The 22,574-nt window shown below is 46.9% G+C and overlaps 1 protein-coding gene, 1 long non-coding RNA gene and 1 pseudogene across 10 annotated transcripts in view; 1 reads left to right on the top strand and 2 right to left on the bottom strand.

Moving 5' to 3' along the window:
* Nucleotides 1–442: 442 nt before the first annotated feature.
* Nucleotides 443–4,091, bottom strand: LOC134736029 (uncharacterized). The gene is made up of 3 exons (XR_010119701.1): nucleotides 4,010–4,091; nucleotides 1,439–1,606; nucleotides 443–595 (listed from the first exon to the last, which is right to left on the bottom strand). It is a non-coding gene; the product is annotated as an uncharacterized lncRNA (long non-coding RNA).
* Nucleotides 4,092–17,656: 13,565 nt separating this feature from the next.
* Nucleotides 17,657–17,732, bottom strand: LOC129476653 (uncharacterized; annotated as a pseudogene).
* Nucleotides 17,733–21,024: 3,292 nt separating this feature from the next.
* The window catches only part of CD99L2 (CD99 molecule like 2), a 126,451-nt gene continuing 124,901 nt past the window's right edge, over nucleotides 21,025–22,574 (top strand). For 6 of the 9 annotated variants that reach the window (XM_055267146.1, XM_055267143.1, XM_055267142.2 and 3 more), the window contains exon 1: nucleotides 21,044–21,321. In XM_055267146.1, the coding sequence (XP_055123121.1) occupies nucleotides 21,255–21,321 (67 nt within the window). In that variant the 5' untranslated portion in view covers nucleotides 21,044–21,254. Of the gene's footprint in view, nucleotides 21,322–22,574 lie in introns of all 9 variants that reach the window. The other 3 variants (XM_063635326.1, XM_055267140.2, XM_055267139.2) reach the window with 1 other exon arrangement.

The following is a 22,574-nucleotide window of genomic DNA, read 5'->3' as shown; positions in this document are numbered from 1 at the left end:
GTGGTTTTTAGTACATTCACAGAGTTGGGCAATTGCCATTATAAAATCAATTTTAGAATATCTTCTTCACCCTACAAGAAACCCTGCACCCATTAAGGAGTCATTCTTCATCCTTCTCCCCCAACCCCTGGCAACCATTCATCTGCTTTCTGTCTCTGTGGATTTGCCCGTTCTGTACATTTCATATAAATAGAATCATACAACATGTGTCTGATTATGTGTCCTATCATCTGTGTCTGGCATTTTCCATTTAGCCTAATGTTTTCAAGGTCCATCCATGTTTGAGCACAGATCAGTATTTCATTTCTTTTAATGGCTGAATAATATTCCATTGTATGACTGGACCACATTTTGTTTATCCATCCATTGCTTGATGGATATTTGGTTTGCTCCTACTTTGGCTATTATAAACGATGCTGCTATGATCATTTGTGTACAAGTATTCCCGTGAACATGAGTTTTTATTTCTCTTGGGTATATATCTAGAAATGGAATTTGCTGGCTCACATAGTAACTATGTTTATCAAGACGCAACTTGCAGTAGAATCCAGCACATCAACTCTGAGTCTCTGAGCTGTTGGAAGACATAGACAGCCTAGAAAACAGAAGGGCAAAGGCAATTGAAAGAATCTCCTTTTTAGCTCATACTTCCATTTTTCTCCCACCCCAAAGTGGGTCTGTTATTGAGTCACAAAATTGACAAGTTTGAGTTTGAGCTCCCCTCCTGAGCCGTGAAATCAACCCAAGAGTAGGGTTTCAGTTGGCAGAGGGGTGGTCAACATCTGGAGTTGACTTTGTCTATTATTTTTCTAATCATCCCTTTAGCCTAGAAAGCCTTTGCCTTTAGACCTGTTGGGCCAAAATCTAAAATCAGCTTGTGAAAGTGCTATCTTGCAGCCTCCTGGTATGTGAGAATTTGTCCATACTTGATACACAAATAACTATTTTGCTATTGACTGTTCCTCAGCCTGATCTATTCAAGTGAATCTCTTTGAAGACATGCCACCTACAGATCACGGTATTTCAACAACATTTGAACTCTTTCCAAGTATAATCTGTAACAATTTCTTCATTTTCACAATATTTGCCCTTTGAAACAGGCCCTGAGCTTGTGCGTTTAAAGGGGGGAGTGGGATTTAGAGAATGTCAAGCAAGCGAAATGGTTTAGGTTGGTTCGTTCTGTTCTGTGCCCATGAATAGCGCTTGATTCATGGACCGCAAGTGGAATGTTGAACAGGATAGGCTCGTCATGGGGTACAGCAGAATTAGACTCAGCATACTCTCCAGACTTTCTCTCTCTGACCAGATGGGCAAGCCAAACCTCAAATAAGCACAAATCCTCTGATAACAGTTTATACTTCCAAACAGCCCACAGGAAATGGGACCCTTGATAAGAGAAGCAGCTTCACTTGTAAATTACAAGCATTCACTTACTAACATTTAAACTGACAATTATCACAGCTTCAAATGCTGGGCTCCATTGGAAAGCAAGTCAAGTTGTTCATCTGTTGGGTTGGTGGCTGATCCCTTCTGTGGTTTGCTTACAAGTGAAAACCCTGCTGCTGGTTGGAACCCATTCTGCTTGATTTGGACTTGACAGAAGTACCTGGTACAAAGGAAAAGACCTTTTAGCAGGGAGAACAGGGTGGCAGGTGTGGCCCCCAGGGGGCCACTGAAAAGCCACAGCAGGGTAAGTCACACTGCCTGCAACGCTGCAATGGCACTGAGTCCATGTGAAGGCAGGAGGCCTGGTTTATGTTGCCACTGCCTTCCTGTGTGACCTCGGACAAGTTGTTCCCCATTTCTGGGCCTCAGTCCCTTCCTCTTTAAACATGGGGACTGAAGCAGATGACACTGAGGGAGGCCCCTGCTCTATTGTGCTGTGCTTGGAAAGCCTCTCAATGCAGATCTGATGAAGAACCTGCAAGGACATGGATTACATTTCATTTTCTTTTTCTTTTTTCTTTTCTTTTTTTTTCTTTTTTTTTTTCTTTTCTTTGAGACAGAGTCTCGCTCTGTTGCCCAGTCTTGAGTACAGTGGCGCTATCTCAGCTCACTGTAACCTCCGCCTCCTGGGTTCAAGTGATTCTCTTGCCTCAGCCTCTTGAGTAGCTGGAATTACAGGCGACCGCCACCAAGCCCGGCTAATTTTGTTTTGTATTTTTAGCAGAGAAGGGGTTTCCCCCATGTTCGTCAGACTGGTCTCAAACTCCTGACCTCGTGATCCGCCCACCTCAGCCTCCCAAAGTGCTGGGATTATAGGCGTGAGCCACCGCAGCCGGCAGCATTCCATTTTTAAGAGATGAAGGGGTTTGTTGAGAAATGCACTTTAGAATTGTGTTGTCTGGAAAGGATAGGCTAGGCCCCAATTCAGCAGCTAGACCCTGGCCTTGATCTATATAGAATCTTAGAAATTGTTTCAGTATGTATGCTTTCCCCATTTATCCTGTTTCTAAAGACACGATGACTCCTTTTCTTGACAACTAAAAGCTCCTGGCATAAGCTCTCTCAGTCTCACTCTCTGAACTCTGGATCACAGGGTGAGTGTGGAAAGGGGGGCAGAAAAATCTGTGTATGATTCCGTTCAACCATAGGTGGGACGTGGCAGAGCCTCAAAGGTGTGTCTCAAATTTGGGCTAACCAAAGGACCTGCCAAACCTCTTTTTGCTTTTCTCTAGCAGTTTTGGAACCCAGGCTTTCCATATTATCCTGGCTCAAACCTCATGTGGGAGGTGAGTCATGGGGCCTCTAGGTTGAAAAGGACCTCAAAGGGATACTAGGCTGGATATCTTGAAGAATGGGAACTCCCTTCCTACAGAAGCAGCTCCTCCATCTTGCGGTTGTTCTGCCCCTTAGGAAGTTCCTGAATCCAGCCAGGCAGGCATGGTGGCTCATGCGTGGAATCCCAGCACTTTGGAAGGCCAAGGCGGGGAGGATCACTTGAGGCCAGCACTTAGAGACCAGCCTGGGCAACACAGTAAGACTCATCTCTACAAAAATAAAGATTAAAAAAATTAGCTGGGTGGGGTGGCATGTATCTATCGTTCTAGCTACTTGGGGGGCTAAGGCAGGAGGATTACTTGAGTCCAAAAGTTTGTGTCTACGGTGAGCTATGATCATACCACTACACTCCAGCCTGGGTGACAGGGTGAGACTCTGTCTCTTTTAAAACAAGAAAGTTCCAGAGTCCATCACCCTGTAGCTTTTCCCCTGTATCCTTATTTTCATAAGTTGAGGCCACAGAATGCAGATCAAATCCCCCAGGAGCTCCCTCCAGGAGTCTCCCTCATCACTCCTTTCCTTTTTACCCCTTAAAGTCATCTTTTTCTCCAGTCCAAACACTCACCAAGATTATTCATTGTATGAACATTCCAACTTGCATAGGTCAGGTGCAGTGGCTCACACCTGTAATCCTAGCACTTTGGGAGGCCGAGGCGGGCAGATCGCTAGAGGTCAGGAGTTCAAGACCAGCCTGGCCAACATGATGAAACCACATCTCTACTAAAAACACAAAAATTAACTGGGCGTGGTGGCACACACCTGTAGTCCCAGCTACTCGGGAGGCTGAGGCAGGAGAATCGATTGAACCTGGGAGGCGGAGGTTGCAGTGAGCCGAGATCACACCACTGCAGTCCAGCCTGGGTGACAGAGCAAGACTCTATCTCAAAAAAAAAAGAAAAGAAAAGAAAAGAAAATTCTAACTTCCCTTTAACATCCTGATCACTGGTTCCTGAAGCAAATCCAGCCTGTTAATGTCTCTCAGAGAAGCTACTGGTACCCAGAACATGACATGCATCCAGGCACTGTGAGCTGACCAGGAGATAGTAGGATATCACCTCTGTCCATCTGGAGCAGAATAAGCTCCTCAGAGGGTATAGGGATAAAAGATGTCCAGAACTTTCTGTCGTGATTCAGGAAGCATCTCTAACTTTCTTAGCCTGTTTTCTGTTGTTTATAACAGAATACCCCAAACTGGGTAATTTATAAGGAAAAAGAATTTATTTCTTACAGTTGTGGAGGCTGAAACATCCAAGGTTGAGGGGCTGCATCTGGTCAGGGCCTTCTTGCTGGTGGGGATTCTGCAGAGTACTGAGGTGGCAAAGGACATCACATGTCGAGGGGGCTGAGCATGCTCACTCAGGTCTCTCTTTTTTTTCTTATAAAGCCACCAGTTCCACTCCTGTGATAACCCATTAATCCATTAAACCATGAATGGATTAGTCCACTCATGAGGGCAGAGCCCTCATGACACAATCATCTCTTAAAGGCCCCACCTCTCAATGCTGCCACACTGGGGATTATATTTCAACATGAGTTTTGGAGAGTAAAAGTCCTGAAACCATAGTAATAACCCAGATGTCTCTTATTGTGCCTCCTTCTCTTCCCACGTACTTAGCCAACATAATAACCGTTAAAACAAAACGATATGAAAGGCTATCACTTGTTGAGAGCTTACTATGTGCCAGGCACTGTTCTGTGCACTTTCCATGTGTATCAATGTGTTTCCTCTACACAAAAGCCTTAAGATGTAAGTGCTGTTATTTTGCCCATTTTGTAGATCAGGACACTGAGGACTAGAGAGGCAAGGTGACTTGCCCAACTTTAAACAGCCTGGCTGGCTCCAGAGTCCATGCTCTCTACAGCTATGGCTGGATGACACCTTCTATATACTGAATGAATGACTGTGTGCCTGTAGCCTCTCATTAGCAATAAGCAATACCAGGCCCCAATATTGGCTTCAGGAACCCCCTTCCCTATGCCTTGGGTCCACGAATGCAAGGTCCTGTAATACATAGAAGCAGAGGTCCTGCCCTGGCATCAGGAAAGCTAAAAGTCAGGGATACTCATCCTGGCTCTCTACTTGTCCTCTTGAATGGATCCCCAGAACAATAAGCAGCCCTGTCGGGTTGGCTTGGTCTACCAGCCGTGATTTCAAGGCTAAGGCAGGATGGAGGACGCAAAAACCCACCCTGTAAAGATCCTCTGGATGAAGGCAGAAGATCCCCTTCCCACTGACCTGGCCATTGTGTAAAGGATCTGGGGAGCTTTGCCTATTTATAGATATGGTAGAGACCTGGCGAATAGCTCCTTAGACACATTCTGCCAGGACTCCCCAGGACAACACAGCTGTTGGGAGTTGGGGACTCCTTGAACCCTTTTTCTGAAGCCGAGTGAATGAGGAACCCATTCTCCCTTTTCTGACTGTAAGCCCTGTAGCACACATCTGTCTACCTGAGAGGCAGTTAAGAACAGGGGTATGCAAGCCAGGCTTCCTGGGTTCACATCCTGGTGCTGCCACTCACCGGCTGAGTGACATTGAGCAAGCTACTTAACTGTGCCTCAGTTTCCCCAGCTGTAAAATAGATATTAAAATAGCACCTATCTGTCTTAGTCAGCTACGGCTGCTATAATAAGATATCATAGATTGGGTTGCTTAAACAACAGCAATCTCACACAGTTCTGGAGGCCGGGAAGTCCAAGATCAGGGTGATGGCAGATCGGTTTCTGGTGAGAGGTCTCTTTCTGGCTTGCAGATAGCCAACTTCTTGCTGTATCCTCACATGTCAGCAAGAGAGAGAGAACACTAGTGTTTTTTATTCTTATGAGGGCACCAGTCCCATCATGGGAGCCCCGCCTTCAAGAACTAATTTCCTCTCGGAGGCCCCACCTCCTAATACCATCACATTGGGGGTTAGGGGTTTTTTGTTTTGTTTTGTTTTTAGTTTTTTGTTTTTTTTGAGATGGAGTCTCACTCTGTTGCCCAGGTTGGAGTGCAGTGGTGCGATCTTGGCTCACTGCAACATCTGCCTCCTGGGTTCAAGTGATTCTCCTGCCTCAGCCTCCTGAGTAGCTGGGATTACAGGCGTGCACCACCACACTCAGCTAATTTTTCATATTTTTTGTAGAGACAGGATGTTGCCATGTTACCCAGACTAGTCTTGAACTCTGAGATTCAAGCAATCCACCTGCCTTGGCCTCTCAAAGTGCTAGGATTAGGCCGAGTGTGGTGACTCACACCTGTAATCCCAGCAGTTTGGGAGGCCATGGTGGGCAGACCACTTGAGGTCAGAAGTTCAAGACCAGTCTGGCCAAAATGGCAAAACCCCCTGTCTACTAAAAATACAAAAAATTAGCTGGGCGTTGTGGTGCATGCCGTGATCCCAGCTACTCAGGAGGCTGAGGCTGGAGAATCGCTTGAACCCGGGAGGTGGAGGTTGCAGTGAGCCGAGATGGTGCCACTGCACTCCAGCTTGGGCAACAGAGCAAGACTCTGTCTCAAAAAAAAAAAAAAAAAAAATGCTAGGATTACAGGCATGAGCCACTGCGCCTGGCCTGAACATGTGCTTTCAATTCTCTTGGGTATATACTTAGGCGTGGAATTGCTGAGTCATATGGTAACTCTATAGTTAACTTGTTGAAGAACTCCCAAATTGTTTTCCATGGTAGCTGCACCATTTTACACTCCCATCAGCACTGTATGATTTTCCACGTCCTCACTAATGCTGGTTAGTATCTGCCTTTTTGATTACAGCCTCCCTGGCAGCTGTGAAGTGGGATCTCATTGTGAACTAATTGCTTCACTTTAGAGAGTACTTATTGGTTTCATACCGGGGCTAGGTCCAAAAGTGAGAGAGAGCTGGGGAGACAAGGCTTTGGAGAGGAGATAAATCTTTCAGGATTTGTTGTGAGTGGTCAGAGATAGAGGCAGGGGAGGTGTCCAGGAGGGGAGAATTGCCCAGACTGAGTGTTAGAGACATCGATGCACCCACTGCATTTTGGAAATGAACAAGTTTGTACCATAAATGCAGTATCAGAGGTGTAGGAGGCATGCCAAAGGCTGAGACTTGGGACGCCTGGATGCCAACACTCAGTAGCTTGGTTTTATTTTGAAGATGAGTTGCCATTTAGGAGCTGGGGCATGAAAAGAAGAAATCTATTTTAGGATGGCCACTCTGATTGCCATGTGGAGCCTGGGTTGGTGGGTGCAGCAATGAAGGCAGTGGGACCAGGGAGCCGCTGGACAAGGGTCCAGTAATTCCCATTCGAGATGGAGACAGCAGGAGCCAGGTGGAGGTGGTGGCGGCGATGAAGGGGGGAGGGTCCAAAAAGACACAGTAAGCAGACAGTGAGCAGGTCCCCAAGTGGAATACTTTCACTTAGTTCTCTCCCAATCTTTCACTGCAGAAAGATAGTCTTGGAAAAATTGAAAAGTCAGAGTTTCTAAAGGAAAATCCCCACAGGTGATGAGGACAGGGGGTGGGGGACAGGGCACTGCTCACTCCCCCTTACTCTGGGCCCAGGGCCACTCGGCATGCTGGACTCTGATGGAAAGAGTGGAGGTGACAGAGGAAAGAGAGATCCCTGTGCCAGGAGCACCAAATATTCTTCTCTCCACGAAGCCAACTTGGACAATGTTCATTTTGCACCAATCATATACATGGCTCCCAGAGAGAAATGCAAGGTACCATCTGTCCCTGACTTCCAGAATCTTCCTCTTGAGATAAAATCAACATCAAGGTATATTTGAAAAATAATAGAAAATAGAAATGCTCACACAAGGGTATCACAGATGATTCCTTGCTACATTTGTCCTCCAAAGGCTTCAAGAAAGAGGTGCATCTTGATCCAGGGCTCAGGGGACATTCGCATTTGGGTGCCAGGATGCAAAGGCTTAAGAGACAGTACAACAGGCAAAGGAAACCACATAGCAAAGGCAAGAAGGCAGAAATGCATGAAGCCCACTCAGAAAACAGTGAGGTCACCTATTAGGCCAGATGTACTGAGGTAGGAAAAGCTCGGCATTGACTGCCAGGCCCAAGGCATGTTGCTTGATCCTGTAGGCAATGGGGAGATAGGGGATATTATATCAAAAAAGGAAATGATCAAGGTGATGGACACTCTAAAGGGGAAATCAATCTGCCTTCTGATGACAGACACGCAAGTGAGCAGTTCTGGGGCTCTAACAGAGACCAGCCACAGAGTGCACAAAGGTACAAGATGGCAAATGTCACCCTCAAGGCCTTGTTATATCTGGACAGGGGCCAAAAAGAAGTATCAGGAAGTGGAGACCTGAGATCAGAAATGGGCTAGATATAGAGGACGATAGAGCTAGAAGAGCCAGGCATGGTGGCGCACGCCTTAGTCCCAGCTACTCAGGAGGCTTAGACACAAGGAAAGCTTGAGGCTAGGAGTTTGAGGCTGCAGTGAGCTATGATCATGCCACTGCACTCCAGCCTGGATGACAGAGCAAGACCCTGTCTCTAAAAATAATAATAATAAAAAATAGGCTGGACATGGTAGCTCATGCCTGTAATCCCAGCACTTGGGGACAGCGAGGCAGGAGGATCCCTTGAGCCCAATAGTTTGAGACCAGCCTGGGCAACATAGCTGGGCTTGGTGGCGTGTGCCTCTAGTCCCAGCTACCCTGGAGGCTGAGGTAGGAAAATCAATTGAGCCCAGGAGGTCAAGGCTGCAGTGAGCCATGACCACAGCACTGCACTCCAGCCCGGACCACAGCAAGATCTTGTCTCAATAAATAAATAAATGTATGAACGAATGAATGAGAAGAAATAAACAGAGATGGACAGGTGTGCGGGAATCTCTTTCTCTTTAGGACTCTGCCTATGCGTAAAGAAAAGTGTGAAAGCCAGATCCAAGGGAGACTGTGAAGAGAGGTTTCAGGGAGCCTGTCACCAGTGAGGCTGGCCCCCAAAGTCCTTCCAGTGCATTCCAGAGGCATTCACCAGAGGCAGGGCAAGGCAAAGGAGATGTGCTACGGGCCAAGCATGTGGTGAAAACTAAGAGTCTACCCAACTGCCCTGAATCTGGGGAGGGCAGCCTTCCATTTTCTTTTCTAAAATGCATTCCTTAAGAGGTAGCATTTTTTAACAGTTTTTTTTTTAATGTGGTAAAATATACATAGCATAATATTTATCATTTTAATCATCCATAAGTATACAGTTCAGTGGCATTAATTAAATCCTCAATGTTGTATACTCATAACCACTATCTTTGTCCAAAACTTTTATTATCATCCCCAACATAAACCTTATACTCATTAAATAATAAGATCTTCTCCCTTCCTCCCATCTCACAGTAACCTTTATTCGACTTTCTGTCCCTAAGAATTTGCCCATTCTGAGTATCTCGTATAAGTGGAATCATACAATACTTGTCCTTAAGTGTCTGGCTTATTTCACTAAGCATGTTTTCAGGGTTCATTTATGTTATAGCACATATCAAAATTTCTTTCCTTTTCATGGCTGAATAATATTTCATTGTGTGTATATACCATATTTTGTTTATCCATTCACCTGTCAATGGATACTGGAGTTGTTTCCACCTTTTGGCTATTGTAAATAATGCTGCTATGAACACGCCCTGCTTTCAATTATTTTGGATGTATACACAGAAGAGGCGTTGCTAGTAATTGTTTAATTCTTTGATAAACCACCATATTGTTTTCTACAGCAGCTGTACCACTTTACATTCCCACCAGAAATGCATGAGGGTTCAAACTCCTCCACATTCTTGCCAACTCTTGTTATTTTCCATTTCTTTTAAAATTATAGCCATCCCAAGGCCAGGCATGGTGGTTCACACCTGTAATCCCAGAACTTTGGGAGGCCAAGGGCGTTTGGATCCCCTGAGGTCAGGGGTTCGAGACCAACCTGACCAACATGGTGAAACCCCTTTTCTACTTAAAAAAAAAAAAAAAAAAAGCTGGGCGTGGTGGCAGGCTCCTATAATCCCAGCTACTCAGGAGGCTGAGGCAAGAGAATCTCTTGAACCTGGGAGGTGGACGTTGCCGTGAGCCGAGATCGTGCCACTACACTCCAGTCTGGGTGAGAACAGCAAGACTCTGTCTCAAAAAAATAATAAAAGAAAAAAAAAAAACATAGCCTTTCCAGTAGGTGTGAAGTAGTATCTGACTGTGGTTTTGATTTGCACTTCCCTCATGATTAGTTATGTTGACCATCTTTTCATGTGCTTGTTGGCCATTTATATGTCTTCTTGGGAGAAATGTCTATTCCAGTCCTTTGTCCCTTTTTAAATTTTTTTGTGGAGACAGGGTCTCATTATGTTGCCCAAGCTGGTCTTGAACTCCTGGCCTCAAGTAGTCCTCCCACTTTGGCCTCCCAAAGTGCTGAGATTACAGGCATGAGCCACTGCGCCCAGCCTGTCCATTTTTTAATTGGAATTTTTCATTGCTGAGTTATAGAAGTTCTTCATATTAATCCCTTATCAAATATATGATTTGCAAATATTTTCTCCCATTCTGTAGTTTGTTGCCTTTTCACTCTGTTGATAACATCCTTGATAGCACCCTTTTAAATTAAATTAAATTTAATGTAATTTTTATTTTTAATAAAATTTAATTTATAAATTACCCAGTCTTAGGTATTCCTTTATAGTAATACAAGAACAGCATAATACACTGAGACTACAGGTGCGCACTGCAACACTCAACTAATTTTTAAATTATTTTTAGGAATGGAGTCTCGCTATGTTGTCCAGGCTCTTCTTGAACTTCTGGCCTCTAGCAATCCTCCTGTCTCAGCCTCTTAAGTAGCTGGGATTATAGGTACAAGCCACCACACCTAACAATAGTATCTTTGATGTACAAAAATTTTCAATTTTGATGAAATCTAATTTATCTATTTTTTTCTTTTCTTGCTTGTACTTTTTTAGTGTCATATCCATAAGCTTGTTGTTAAATCCAATGTCATAAAGATTTTCCTAAATATTTTATTCTAAGAGTTTTATGGTTTTAGCTCTTAAGTTCAGGTCTTGGATCTATTTTGAATTCCATTTTGTATACAGTATAAGATAAGGTTCATGTGGGTTTTTGGTACATCCTCTTTTTTTTTTTCTGTCTTATGAGAAGTAAGGGGTTGAAATGATCCAGTACTAGGCATTGGTTCCAAAGTCACTAAAGAATTAGTTAACGGGGGCACTGGTCCCATGGCATGAGAGTGGGCCTCAGCTTTTTCATCTGTAGACTGGGAATAGTATTGCCCCCTGGAGTGGGTTGAATAGTGTCTCCTAAAATTCATGTCCATCAGGAACCTCAGAATGTGACCTTATTTGGAGACAGGATCTTTGCTGATGTAATTAAAAATCTTGAAATGAGATCATACTCAATTTAGCATGTGTCCTGGTGACTTTATAAGAAGGCCAAGTGAAGACAGAGGCAGAGATTGGAGTGATGCAGCTACAAAGGTAGACATGCCAAGGATTGCCTGACAGCAGAAGCTGGAGGAGGCAAGGAAGGATTCTACCCTAGAGGAAGCATGGTCCTGGTGACACTTTGATTTTGGACTTTCAGCCTCCAAAACTGTGAGAGAATAAATTTCTGTTGTTTTAAGCCTCCACATTTGTGGTAATTTGTTGCAGCAACCAGAGGAAACTAATATACCCCCTCATGAAGTATTGAAATTATTATTATTATTATTATTTTTGAGACAGAGTCTCACTCTGTCGCCCAGGCTGGAGTGCAATGGCGCGATCTAGGCTCACTGCAACCTCCGCCTCCTGGGTTCAAGCGATTCTCCTGCCTCAGCCTCCCGAGTAATTGGGATTACAGGCGCCCACTACCATGCCTGGCTAATTTTTGTATTATTGGTAGAGACAGGGTTTCGCCATGTTGGTCAGGCTGGTCTCGAGCTCCTGACCTCAGATGATCCACCCACCTCGGCCGCCCAAAATACTGGGATTACAGGCGTGAGCCACTGTGCCTGGCTGAAGTATTGAAATTATTAAGTATGAGATTTGTCAAGTGTTTATCACAGTGTTGGGCACATTGCCCAGGGCTTCTCGGGTCTCACTCACTGCTGCCTACATCCATGACACAAAGCAGACCCAGCCATCACCTGCCAGTGTGCCCTCCCCAGCCCCACAAGTTCTCTGAGGTCTTGTCGGCTTAAACAGCAGGTGCCTGGCACATGTCTTTCTATTAGAGAGAGTGGGGTTGGCTGGACATTAGTTTGAGCCCGGGGTTGGCCGCTGACTTGCCAGGTGACCTGGCTAAAGTCAGTTTCCTTCTCTGAATATTACTGCAGCTGTAAGATTGCAGTAATGATAGAAATGGTGCCATCCTCCATGGGTTGCCAGGAGGACTTGACAAGGTAATGCAGGTAACCAGTGCTTGATACTGTGATCATCAGAGAGCTTAAAACCTTAGAGATAGTCTTATCCAACCAACTCAGTTTACAGAATTTAAAAAAAAACAAGGCCCAGGGAAGAAGAGTGACTTGCCCACAGCCACAAAGTGAACTACTAATACCTCCCCTGCCCCACTGACATCCAAATGAGGGAGGGAAAGTGCCTTAGCTGCTGAACACTGGAACCCACAGATCCACCCCAAGTAGTACTTCCCCAAGCTCCAGAGAGGCAGCCCTAGAAAAGAGTGGGTAGCAGCAACCTGGCCCCCTGAACACAGTGACAGTACAGACCACTGCTAGGTTTGCTCTAGCAAATTGGTGCATTATCATCTATCTCAGAGGATGCATAAAATGAGTTTAATACAGTGGACGGAAGGGAGAGTAAAAAACAAGGTCACAGGGTGTCAGGGCCAGACCATGGACTGTTTTGCAACTTGGGATCAAGAACATAAAATTTACTCTCAGTTGGAATTTATTCTAAGAACAATGCAAAGTCATTGAAGGCTCTTTTGAAATCTATTTTTTTAATTGACAAACAATAAAATTCACTTTCTTAATAAAAAAAAAAAAAAAAAAAAAAAGAAAAGAGTGGGTTTCCAGCAGTCAAGTTGAAGAAAGCATTTCAGGCAGTAGAGAGTGATCAACCATGCCCACCACTGCTGAAAGATCTAGTAACAAGAGGACTGAGAGTGGACAAAGGCAGGGGCCAGCAAACTTTTTCTGTAAACGACCAGATAGTGAATATTCACCTTTGAGGGCCATAACAATCTGTTGCCTCTCCTCGACTCTGACCTGGTAGTACACAAGCAGTTATAGACAGTGTGTAAACGAGTGGGTGTGACTGTGTGCCAATAACAATCTATGGATACTGAAACTTTTTTGTTTTGTTTTTTTGTTTTTTGGATACAGGGTCTCACTCTGCTGTCCAGCCTGGAGTGTAGTGGCGTGATCATGGCTCACTGCAGTCTTGACCTCCGGGGCTCAAGTCATTCTCCTGCCTCAGCCTTCCAAGTAGCTGGGACTACAGGTGCACGCCACCATGCCTGGCTAACTTTTTATTTTTTGTAGAGATGAGCTCTTGCTATTTTGCCTAGGCTGGTGTGGAATTCTTGGGCTCAAGTGATCCTCCCACCTTGGCCTCTCAACTTAAATACTAAAAAGTAAATGTCACATCATTTTCATGTGTCACAATATAGTCTTCGTTTTTATTTTCTTCAACCATTCTTTATTTAGGGGTCACATGACAACAGGCAGTGGGTGGGACTTGGCCCACTGGCCTTAGTTTGCCCAGCCATGGTCTCAGCTTTTAGATGGATAGGAATGCCTTATCCTACCCCAGGCCAAGTATGTTGAAAACTTGGAGAGTAGAGCCCTGGCAAACGTAGTTTTCAAAGCTTCCCTGACACCCAGCAATTCATGTGTATATCCAAGAGAAATAAAAACACATGTCCACCAAAAAGCTTGTATGTACATCCATGTTCATAGCAGCATTACTTACAATAGCCCCAAATTGGAAACAACCCAAATATCTGTCTACTGATGAATGGATCAACAAAATGTGATATTATTATACAATTGAATAGTATTCAGCCATAAAAGACATGAAATTCTGATACATGGTAGAACATGAATGAGCCTCAAAAACGTTACGCTCAGTGAAAGAAGCCAGACACAAAAGGCCACATAGCGTATGGTTCCATTTATACAAAATGTCCACAATAGGCAAAATCCATAAAGACAGAAAGATTAGTGGTTGCCCGGGGCTGGGGGAGGGCAAATGGGGAGTGACTGCTTAATGCGTCTGGGATTTCCTTTTGGGGTGATGGGAATGTTCTAGAACTAGATGGAGGTGATAGTCGCACAATATTGCAAATGTAGTAAATGCCACTAAATTGTACACATTTGAAGGGTTAATTTTATGTTATATGAATTTTACCTCAATTTAAATGAAAAAAAAAAAAAAAAGCTTCCTCAAAGATTCTGTCATGCTGCTAGGGTTGAGAAACAGGACCAGTGTGAGGAGACAGCAAATTGCAAAGCAAGTTGAACTCACATCTGGATTCAAAGCTCAGTGTTAAGGTGGACTCAGCATAGGGTCTGTGAGGGTAGAAGGGATGGGTCCTGAGCCTTTCCGAGGCTGGGAACAGTATGTTCTTTTATGGCATGAGGGATAAACTGGGGCCGGCCAGGTGAAGGAAGGAAGGGAATTATTCCAGACAGGTGGAATGGTGGGGTCAGGGAGGTGACGGTTGGGGGGGGGAGGCAGTGTAGAAGGGAAGCTGGAATGAGTTGAGGAATTAAATAGGGAGGCAGGGGCCTGATCAGATCATGCGGGGCTGTGTAGACCATGATCAGAAATTTGGATTTACTGTGAGTGAGATGGAAGGCCTGGGACATGAGACTGGAGGGTTTTAAGCAAGGGAACAACATGATCTGATTTACTTTTTAAGAAGCTTCCTGTGGTTGCTGGGTAAAAAAATGGGCTGGAAGAGGCTATTGTGCAGTTATTCAGGGCAGGGATGAGTGTACACATTCAAGACTTTAGGAGACAGAGTTCTCAGGATTTGGTAATGGAGTGGGTGAGACCAGGGGAGGGGGGCAATTCTCCCTCCCAGGTTTGGGGCCCTGGCAACTGGGAGATTGGTGGTGCCATTTACTAAGATAGGAGAACACCTGTGGGAGGAGCAGAGTGGTTTGGGGGCCGTCAATGGGCAGTTCTGTTTTGGACATCGCGATATGTCTGCAAAAGTTATTTTTGAACAAAATGTTATTGCTGTTAATTGGATGCCCCATTCCACATTTGTGTTCCGAAACATTTTCTGGGAGGTTTCTTGGGCTGCTTCAATTATATGAAAAGACTTAATTCAAAGAGACCAAATGCTGGTTTCTGTGGTTTGAGTCCCCTGAGTGCTTAGGGGAGACTTCACTGGGTAAGTTAAATACAACCCTGCTCTGCATTTGGGAGGCAAATGTTAAGTCCTGTTGCTACAGAGGTCAGGGTTTGGAGGAGAAAATACTGCCTCGGAAATATTACAGAGACATACGTTATTTCTTGCCAAGTGCTTATGCAAATTCCATATTAACTCGACTGAGCACTAGAAAGAAATTTACAGAGCAGTCTCTCACATTAGGAAAACATGCAGGTATAAGGTTTTGCCCTGCCTGACTTGACACGCACAGGCTTCCGGAAGACGGCTGGGTGTTCTGCATTTAGATTTCCAAGGAAGAGGACGCCTTCCCATGATAATGAGCCTGGAAACGAAGTCGTGACCCACCGGCCTTCGGCATCGTCTTCTTTTCTTTTGGGATCATAGTCACCGGGGCCATAATTGCCAATATCATCCCTACCGTGTGGTCGTTGGTGTGTTAAGAAAATTCCTCAGACCACCAATGGGAATCCTAACAGGAATCAAAAAAGATGAGATGATTTGTATCTCATTGAAATTTGTTGCATTACGTTACAGAGGGTCCCCTTCGGGAGTGAGCAACTCTGCTGCATGTAAGACAGGAGTGACTGGTGGTGGTGGTGGTGGTAGGGGGGTGCTGCTCTGCAGAAACACGGCAATGGAAGATGACCCTGCTGTCTGTGAAGCCGCTGCTCCTGACCCACCACACTGGCCTGTTTCTGGGACAAGCAGGCAGAGCAGGAGTCTCCATGCCACCTCGCCCTTCCTCCTGAGCCCAGCCAAAGCATTCCCGGGACTTCTGCACTGCCTCCTCCCTCTCCTCCCCTACCCCTGTCTCTTCTCCACTCTCCCCAGCTTTTCACTCGAATGGCTCCTGTCACCTAGAGCAGCATTTTCTGGGTTCTGTACAACAGAGTCCTGAGACTCCATGGATGAATGAAATCATGGAATGTCAATCTGATCTTATCACCCGGCAGCACCACCCCATCCCCACTTAACACTCCTGGGGGTTCATGGTTGCCTTTGAGTACAGTCCAATCTTCACCCGGTCTACAAGTCCTGTGTGACCTGGTTCCAGCCAATTCGATTCTGTGTTGCGCTTCCTCTCATTTCAGCGGTTCTCTCAGAACACCCTGCTGTCTGCAGGCCAAACCATTACTTCTTTGAGTCAGCTCTACGCTGACCATGCACTGGGAGAGGGGCTGCACCTCCGTGTTCCCATCACACTTGTGTGCTCAACTCTTTAACCACCTGCATCACACAGAGTAATAATTGCCTATCATCTGTCTCCGCCCTTGGACTTCCTTTTCTTCCCAGCCCTTAGAATTGGGCCAGGCCTACACACCCAGCCCCTCTTTTCTATGGCAATTGCTACCTCCACCACATCCACACCAGGAATCCAAACTCCTCTCTCCAGCCCCACAGTCCCCAGCCTCTCTCCCTACATGATGCCGGTAGCACTCCTGTAGACCAGTTCCCTGTCACTGCTGCTTCAACCTTAAAAGCCTTTGGTGGCTCCTCCTCTGTTTTCAGAACCAAATCTTTGCTCATTAGCATGGCATTCAAAGCCCTGCCTGTCCTTGCCATACTGTAAAATCCAAGAGAGGAGAGAATAAGAAGGCTGTGGAGAGGCGGAGGAGACTAAGGGATAATGTGCTTACAACTCAAAAAACATCAGAGGAAACATTGTTTTAGAATGCATTTTCAGGGCTTCTGTTTACATATGGGGTGTGTTCCAAAAATTCCTATGGGTGGGCTGAATATTGTTGGGATAGCCAGTGGTTCCCAGACTTGTGAACTTCACCAATGAGTAGATTTCTTTTCTTTTTTTGAGGGGGGGGGACGGGTAGGGCTGCCAACTTCTTATTTTGCAAAGTAAGCATATTAAACAAAACACTACCATCTTTTCATGAAATAAAAAGACTTTTGTATACCAAAACAAGTTCATGATTTCAAGATAAAGGTCAATACTCCAGCTTTATGAGGGGAAACTTGCCACGACAACCTCATTTTTTTGTATTTCTCCTGGGACTGGTGAAACTTGACTGTGAAGTCAGGCATTTGGGAAAATCGCTGTAGGACCCGGTGCGCCCCTCCCCCAGCGAGCCAGGGCTGTTTGCATGCCCACTGAGATGCAAGTGAGTCTTTGTCTCTTAATTGCCCTGCACGGTGGAGAGTGAGGTGGGAAGGGAGGGTGTGCCGTCCCTGTCCCTTCGTACCCAGCCAGGGCCCTCCAACAGGTTTGGTTAGAGGGATTAAGCTCCAAGGCTGTGGGAGGGTAGAGGAAGCCCTGAGCACCAGCAGAGCTGCTTTGGGTCCTAGGGCACACAGGGCGACCTTGAGTTGGGGCAAAGCCTTTGTCCCTGCCCTCATTCCCATGTGGACCCCCTCTGGCCCCTAAGGATCAGTGGCAGGGTGAGTATTCAGGAAGGGGTGCTGTCAGTATGGACAGTGGTGCTCTCCTGATGGGCATCTTCAGCAGTGGTGGGGGTGGTGGCAAGGCCCTTCCACAGCTGATTTTGATCATGGGTGAGGGAGGCCACACAGGGACTCAAATAGCTGATTTGGAATTTATTATTATTTTGTATTTTTCTGTGCTCTACACATTCGAGAACATTCTCTAGTAATGTACTACAGAAACAATTCCTGAAAGTATGGTCTTTGTCCCCAGAGTATATACGATGTGTGGGGGCAGGGAGCGTGGATAATGGCTTTGAAAATTTTTTTTTTAATAATAATTTTTTTTTTCTCCTGGGAAATACACTTCCAAACCAAGCTGGGGAGGTGCTCCCAGATCATGGTTTTAAAGTGTACAATTTCCTGTATGTAAACCCATGACCCATGGATACCTAGCTGGCCCACATAATCCTATTCACCTGAGATGGGTGTAAACCCACCCAGCCCTATATGTGTGCCTCTCCTGTTCTCCCAGGCCACCCTGGTGGCTGTTTATCCATGCCACACTGGTCACAGCTTGGGAAAGGTGGACATTTTTAGGAGAGAATCTTGTCAGGCCAAATGGTTTTCCAATTGGTGGCAGTTTTCAGGGTATGAGAAGTTCAGGGAGGAACTAGGTGTAGCAAGAGGGTGGGAACAAGGGAGTGATGTGTAGATGAGGCAGGCTTGGGCAAGAGTGGGTCCCCGAACCCATGTGCATTGGCAGTGGGGAGTATATACGATGTGTGGGGGTGGGGAGCACAGATAATGGCTTTGAAAAAATTTTTTTTAATAATAATTTTTTTTCTCCTGGGAAATACACTTCCAAACTAAGTTGGGGAGGTGCTCCCAGATCATAGTTTTTAAGTGTACAATTTCCTGTATGTAAATCAACTGCATGTTCAATTGCAATTCAGCAGATTAGCAGTACCTGACTGAGAGGCTCACTAAGTTCCCAGCAGGTCTTCAATCTGGCAGGCAAATCAGCCCTCTCTAACTCACGTTAACCTAACTTACAAGAGACTGAGAGACAAACCAGGACCAAGATAAGTTATTTTACAAAGGGAGAGGTATCGGGTAGGACAATCCATCTCGGACATTTGCAATATTTTGATTAAGGAACTATTTGTGAGTATCTTTTGGCCACAATGATAAACATTGTCCTTTTCTTTTGGTTCTTATGCCTGTGTCAGAGCAGGTCATCTATGTTCATTTTGAGCTTTAGAGGAGCACACTCTTAAGGTCTCGTATCATCACCTGCTAATGTTCATCCTTGCCATGGTTCAATCTGCTAGAACGGAGGTCAGTAAACTTTTTCTGTAAGGGTTAGACAGTAAATATTTTAGGCTTTGCGTGCCCCATGGTCTCTATCACAACTGTTCAACTCCACTGTGGCAGCACAAAAGCCACCATAGGGAATACAGAAATCAATGGGCATGGCTGTGTTCTCATAAACTTCATGAACCCTGAAATTTGAATTTTGTATCACTTTCTCATGTCATAACATTCTTTTGATTTTTTTCAACCATTTAAAAATGCATCCACTACTTTTAGCTAGAAGGCTGAACAAACAGGTGGGAGTAGGATTTAGCCCATGGGGTGTAGTTTGAGAACTACTCTTGAGCTAGAAGATAGTCTTATTGCATATGGCATTGTAGCACCTTTAGCAGCTAGAGTTCCAGTTGAGTGTGACTGTCCACTGCATATTGATTGACATGGCCTCAGACTTAGAGGTTACATGCTTCTCACCTCCTCAGTGTAGATGAGTGTGTATGCATCAGGGTTTACCCATCAGATCCTGAAAGACTCCTCAAGACCAGAAAATCTAGTGCCCTCCTGGTACAGATGGTACCACCAGGGCCTACGGAATGGCGCAGGGCACTTAGTAGCAAAGGTGGGGGTGTGTCCACAGCCTGGAATAGACAGTAACCTCCTGACCTCACAGTGGCCACTATTTCCTTAGCCGTTACTAGATTAACCAGTAATCTTTCCTGCCCTCTGTCACCGTGTGCAGGCTGTCCACTTTTCGCCATCTCATTTAATCCTAGCACAACCTTGTTGGGTTTGGCCAGGATTTGTACCCGGTCTGGCTCTACAGCACACATTCTTAGCCATTCACCAGCTGGGGTTCCTAGTGGTACTCTCCCCCTTTGACACATGAGACTAGACCTGGCTAACTCCCCAACCTCAAGGAACCTCCATTTTGCTGCTTTTCCCTCGTTAATAGGTGATGATACATAAGGCATTGTGAGGAATAAAAATTAAAGGTAAAATGCCTGGAATATGCCATGTGTATAGTGTGTGTTCAATAACTACCAGCTATTTCTGTTAATTCTACAGCTAGAATGGAATAATGTTCCATTCATAGAGTAATTAATGCCCTGAACCTGGGAAGATCCACTGCTCATATGCTGTTTTGTTTCTGCAGCCCTAAGATTCAGGGCAATGGATGTAAGCCACACGGGAGATTTCGGCTCCATCTCAGGGAGACCCCACACCCCACTGTTCCTTAGGGGTTGGCGGAAGCCACTGAGGGGGGTGCCTATGGCAGAGAGGGCTGGGCTGGGGGCACAGGAAAGCTGCCGAATGGATATTGAGGGGAGGTGGTAGTAGCCGCCCTCTAAGGAGCATGTGGCCCTGGGCAGCCGGTGCCGCATAATGGCAGGGACAGGCTCACGCTGCCACTCCGGAGAGCAGCAGCGCTTCCTCTTTGTCTTCGAGAGCCGGTTGCAGCTGGGGCTCTTCTAGGGAGCGTTCCCATCAACTGTTGCAGCGGGCATTTTGCTGGTCGGCACAGTATCAGAATCTGATTTCTTCGGGTCTTGGAGACGGACTCCGCTTGCGGTGGTTCATGGGAAAGGACTGCAGCGCGTTTGTCGGTCATTAAGCACGTTTTTGAGATCCACTCTGCAGATATGAACTTGCACTTTCAGCGCATTCATCAAAGCCTCGGGAGAGCTGACCCAGTCCCTACCCCCAGTCTCCGGAGCCCGCGGCGCTTCGGCTCCGGGACGCCCCCCATCCTCCCCTCTCGCCCACCCGGGCGCCCCCGGCCTCGTTTTCTCGAGACGTGTCACTGCTTGTCGACCGCAGCCAGTCACGTAAACGGCCCTTTTCTTCGGTCTCCGGCCAGGGTGTCACTATGGGCTCCTGCAGGGAACAGCGGGTGGGGACAGAGTGGGGGCTCCGTGCTGGACGGTGTCTGGAGGGGCCCCGAGGGAACAACCCTTCACCGGGAGAACACCAAGGCCAGAAGGGGAAGAGCCCTTCTCAAGGTCACCCGGGAGGAAATCGGCGCCCACCGGCGCTGCCGCCTGCCGCTCCCCGGCACTGGTGACTCACTGCTCCAGGTCCGCGGGGCCACCTCCGAGACTTCGGTCTCGAGGACCGGGGTGGGACAGGGTCTGCGGACCGCTAGACCCAGCCCAACCCAACCCAGACCTCCCCACTCACCGGGTGCCCGCAGGCCACGCCCCTCACCCAGAGCCCCGCCTCCAGACCGCGGCCCCGCCCCCGATACTGCAGCCTCGCCCCGCCCCCCCGGCCTAACCCCAGCCCGGGCGCCCTCAGGCGCCGGCTCTCTAGCGCGCCCGACCTCCACCCTCCCGGGGCCGCGCCGCGCGCGCGCCGGCTTTGGGCGAGACCCTGCAGAGGCAGCGGGGCTCCTCCTCCCGCTCCTCCTCAGCCTACTCTTCGGGCGCTCTCGCGCTAACTGTGCTCCTCCGGGGCCCTCCGCCTGCTCCCAGCCATGGTGGCCTGGCGCTCGGCGTTCCTTGTCTGCCTCGCTTTCTCCTTGGCCACCCTGGTCCAGAGAGGTAAGGCGGGCGGGGGGCGCGCGGGGACCCCGCCCTGTGGGCCCAGGGGTCGCTCTGCGCATGAGCGGCACGGTTCCCGCCTCGCGGGCCTGCGGTGGCTGCCACCGGCCGGCCCGGCTGTGCGAGGCGGAGCGGCGGGGGTCCGAGCCCCGGGCCCGTGGGGGTTGATTCCGCCGCGGTCGGAGTAGCCGGAGAGGAGGGGTGGGCTGGAAACAGCGGGATGGGCCCCCTAAAATCCTGAACGAGCAGGTGTCACCACTGGTGACAACAGCTGTCCTCAGGAATTTACCTTTGAGAAAACCTTGAAGAGAGCAGTCATTTTCGAAATTTGCTGCGAGGCCACCGACAGCAGAAGCACCTGGGGAACTTCCTAGGTGGATTCCTAGCCCCTTTCGTCGGGATCACAGCAGGCATGGGCTGTGGGGGGGGGGGTCAGCGAGGTATATAGGTCTAACCAGCTTTCTAGGTGCTTCTGCCATCCGCTTCAGTTTTTGAGACTTTGGTCATGTTTTGCCAAGGAGCAGGAGAGAAAAATCCCACTGAATCAAGGAAGCACGTTTCTTAGACCCTCTGCTACTCAAAATGTGGTCCAGGGCCCAGCCGCATAGGCATCACCTGGGAGCTTGTAAGAACTGCAGCATCTCACGCCCCGCCCCCGACCTACTGAGTCTGATTCTGCATTTCAACTACATCCGCGGGTAATTCTCTGGCACATTTAAGTTTGAGAAGCATCTTATTAGAATAAATGCAGTCTGTGGTTAAAAATAGGGTCTTAAACATGTACCAACAGAATCTTCTTACACTTATTTATATCCTATGTCCCCATCAGTAAAAGGGATTAAAGGAAACACTGTAATTGAACATGAATTATGATCCAAGCTTCCTGACAATAGAAGCGAACCCAGCTGGTGGAAAATATATGAGCTCAGGAAACACACACGCACACACACACACTTTGTCCTAGTACTGAGTTCTAGTAAGATTTATGTCACATAAAGGAACACTTGAAAACAGCGGATGGTACTAGCCAAGCCACTTTTGCAAAAGATGCAGAAATGTTTTTCATGTGGGCAGCCCACCTGGAGTTGATTCACGAAGAGCCATTTAACATTCTACAGAGGTGCCAGGCTCTGTTCTAGGAACTGATGATGCGGTAGTGAACAAAACTGAGACTGTCTTCGTGGAGCTTACATCCTGGTCCGGGCAGAAAACAAGCCCGGCTAACTTTTTGTATTTTTAATACAGACAAGAGT

This window comes from Symphalangus syndactylus, chromosome X, assembly GCF_028878055.3.
Source record: "Symphalangus syndactylus isolate Jambi chromosome X, NHGRI_mSymSyn1-v2.1_pri, whole genome shotgun sequence".
Classification (NCBI taxonomy): domain Eukaryota; kingdom Metazoa; phylum Chordata; class Mammalia; order Primates; family Hylobatidae; genus Symphalangus; species Symphalangus syndactylus.
The sequence above is the reverse complement of the archived record's forward strand: the minus strand, read 5'-3'. Positions and strand labels throughout refer to the sequence as shown.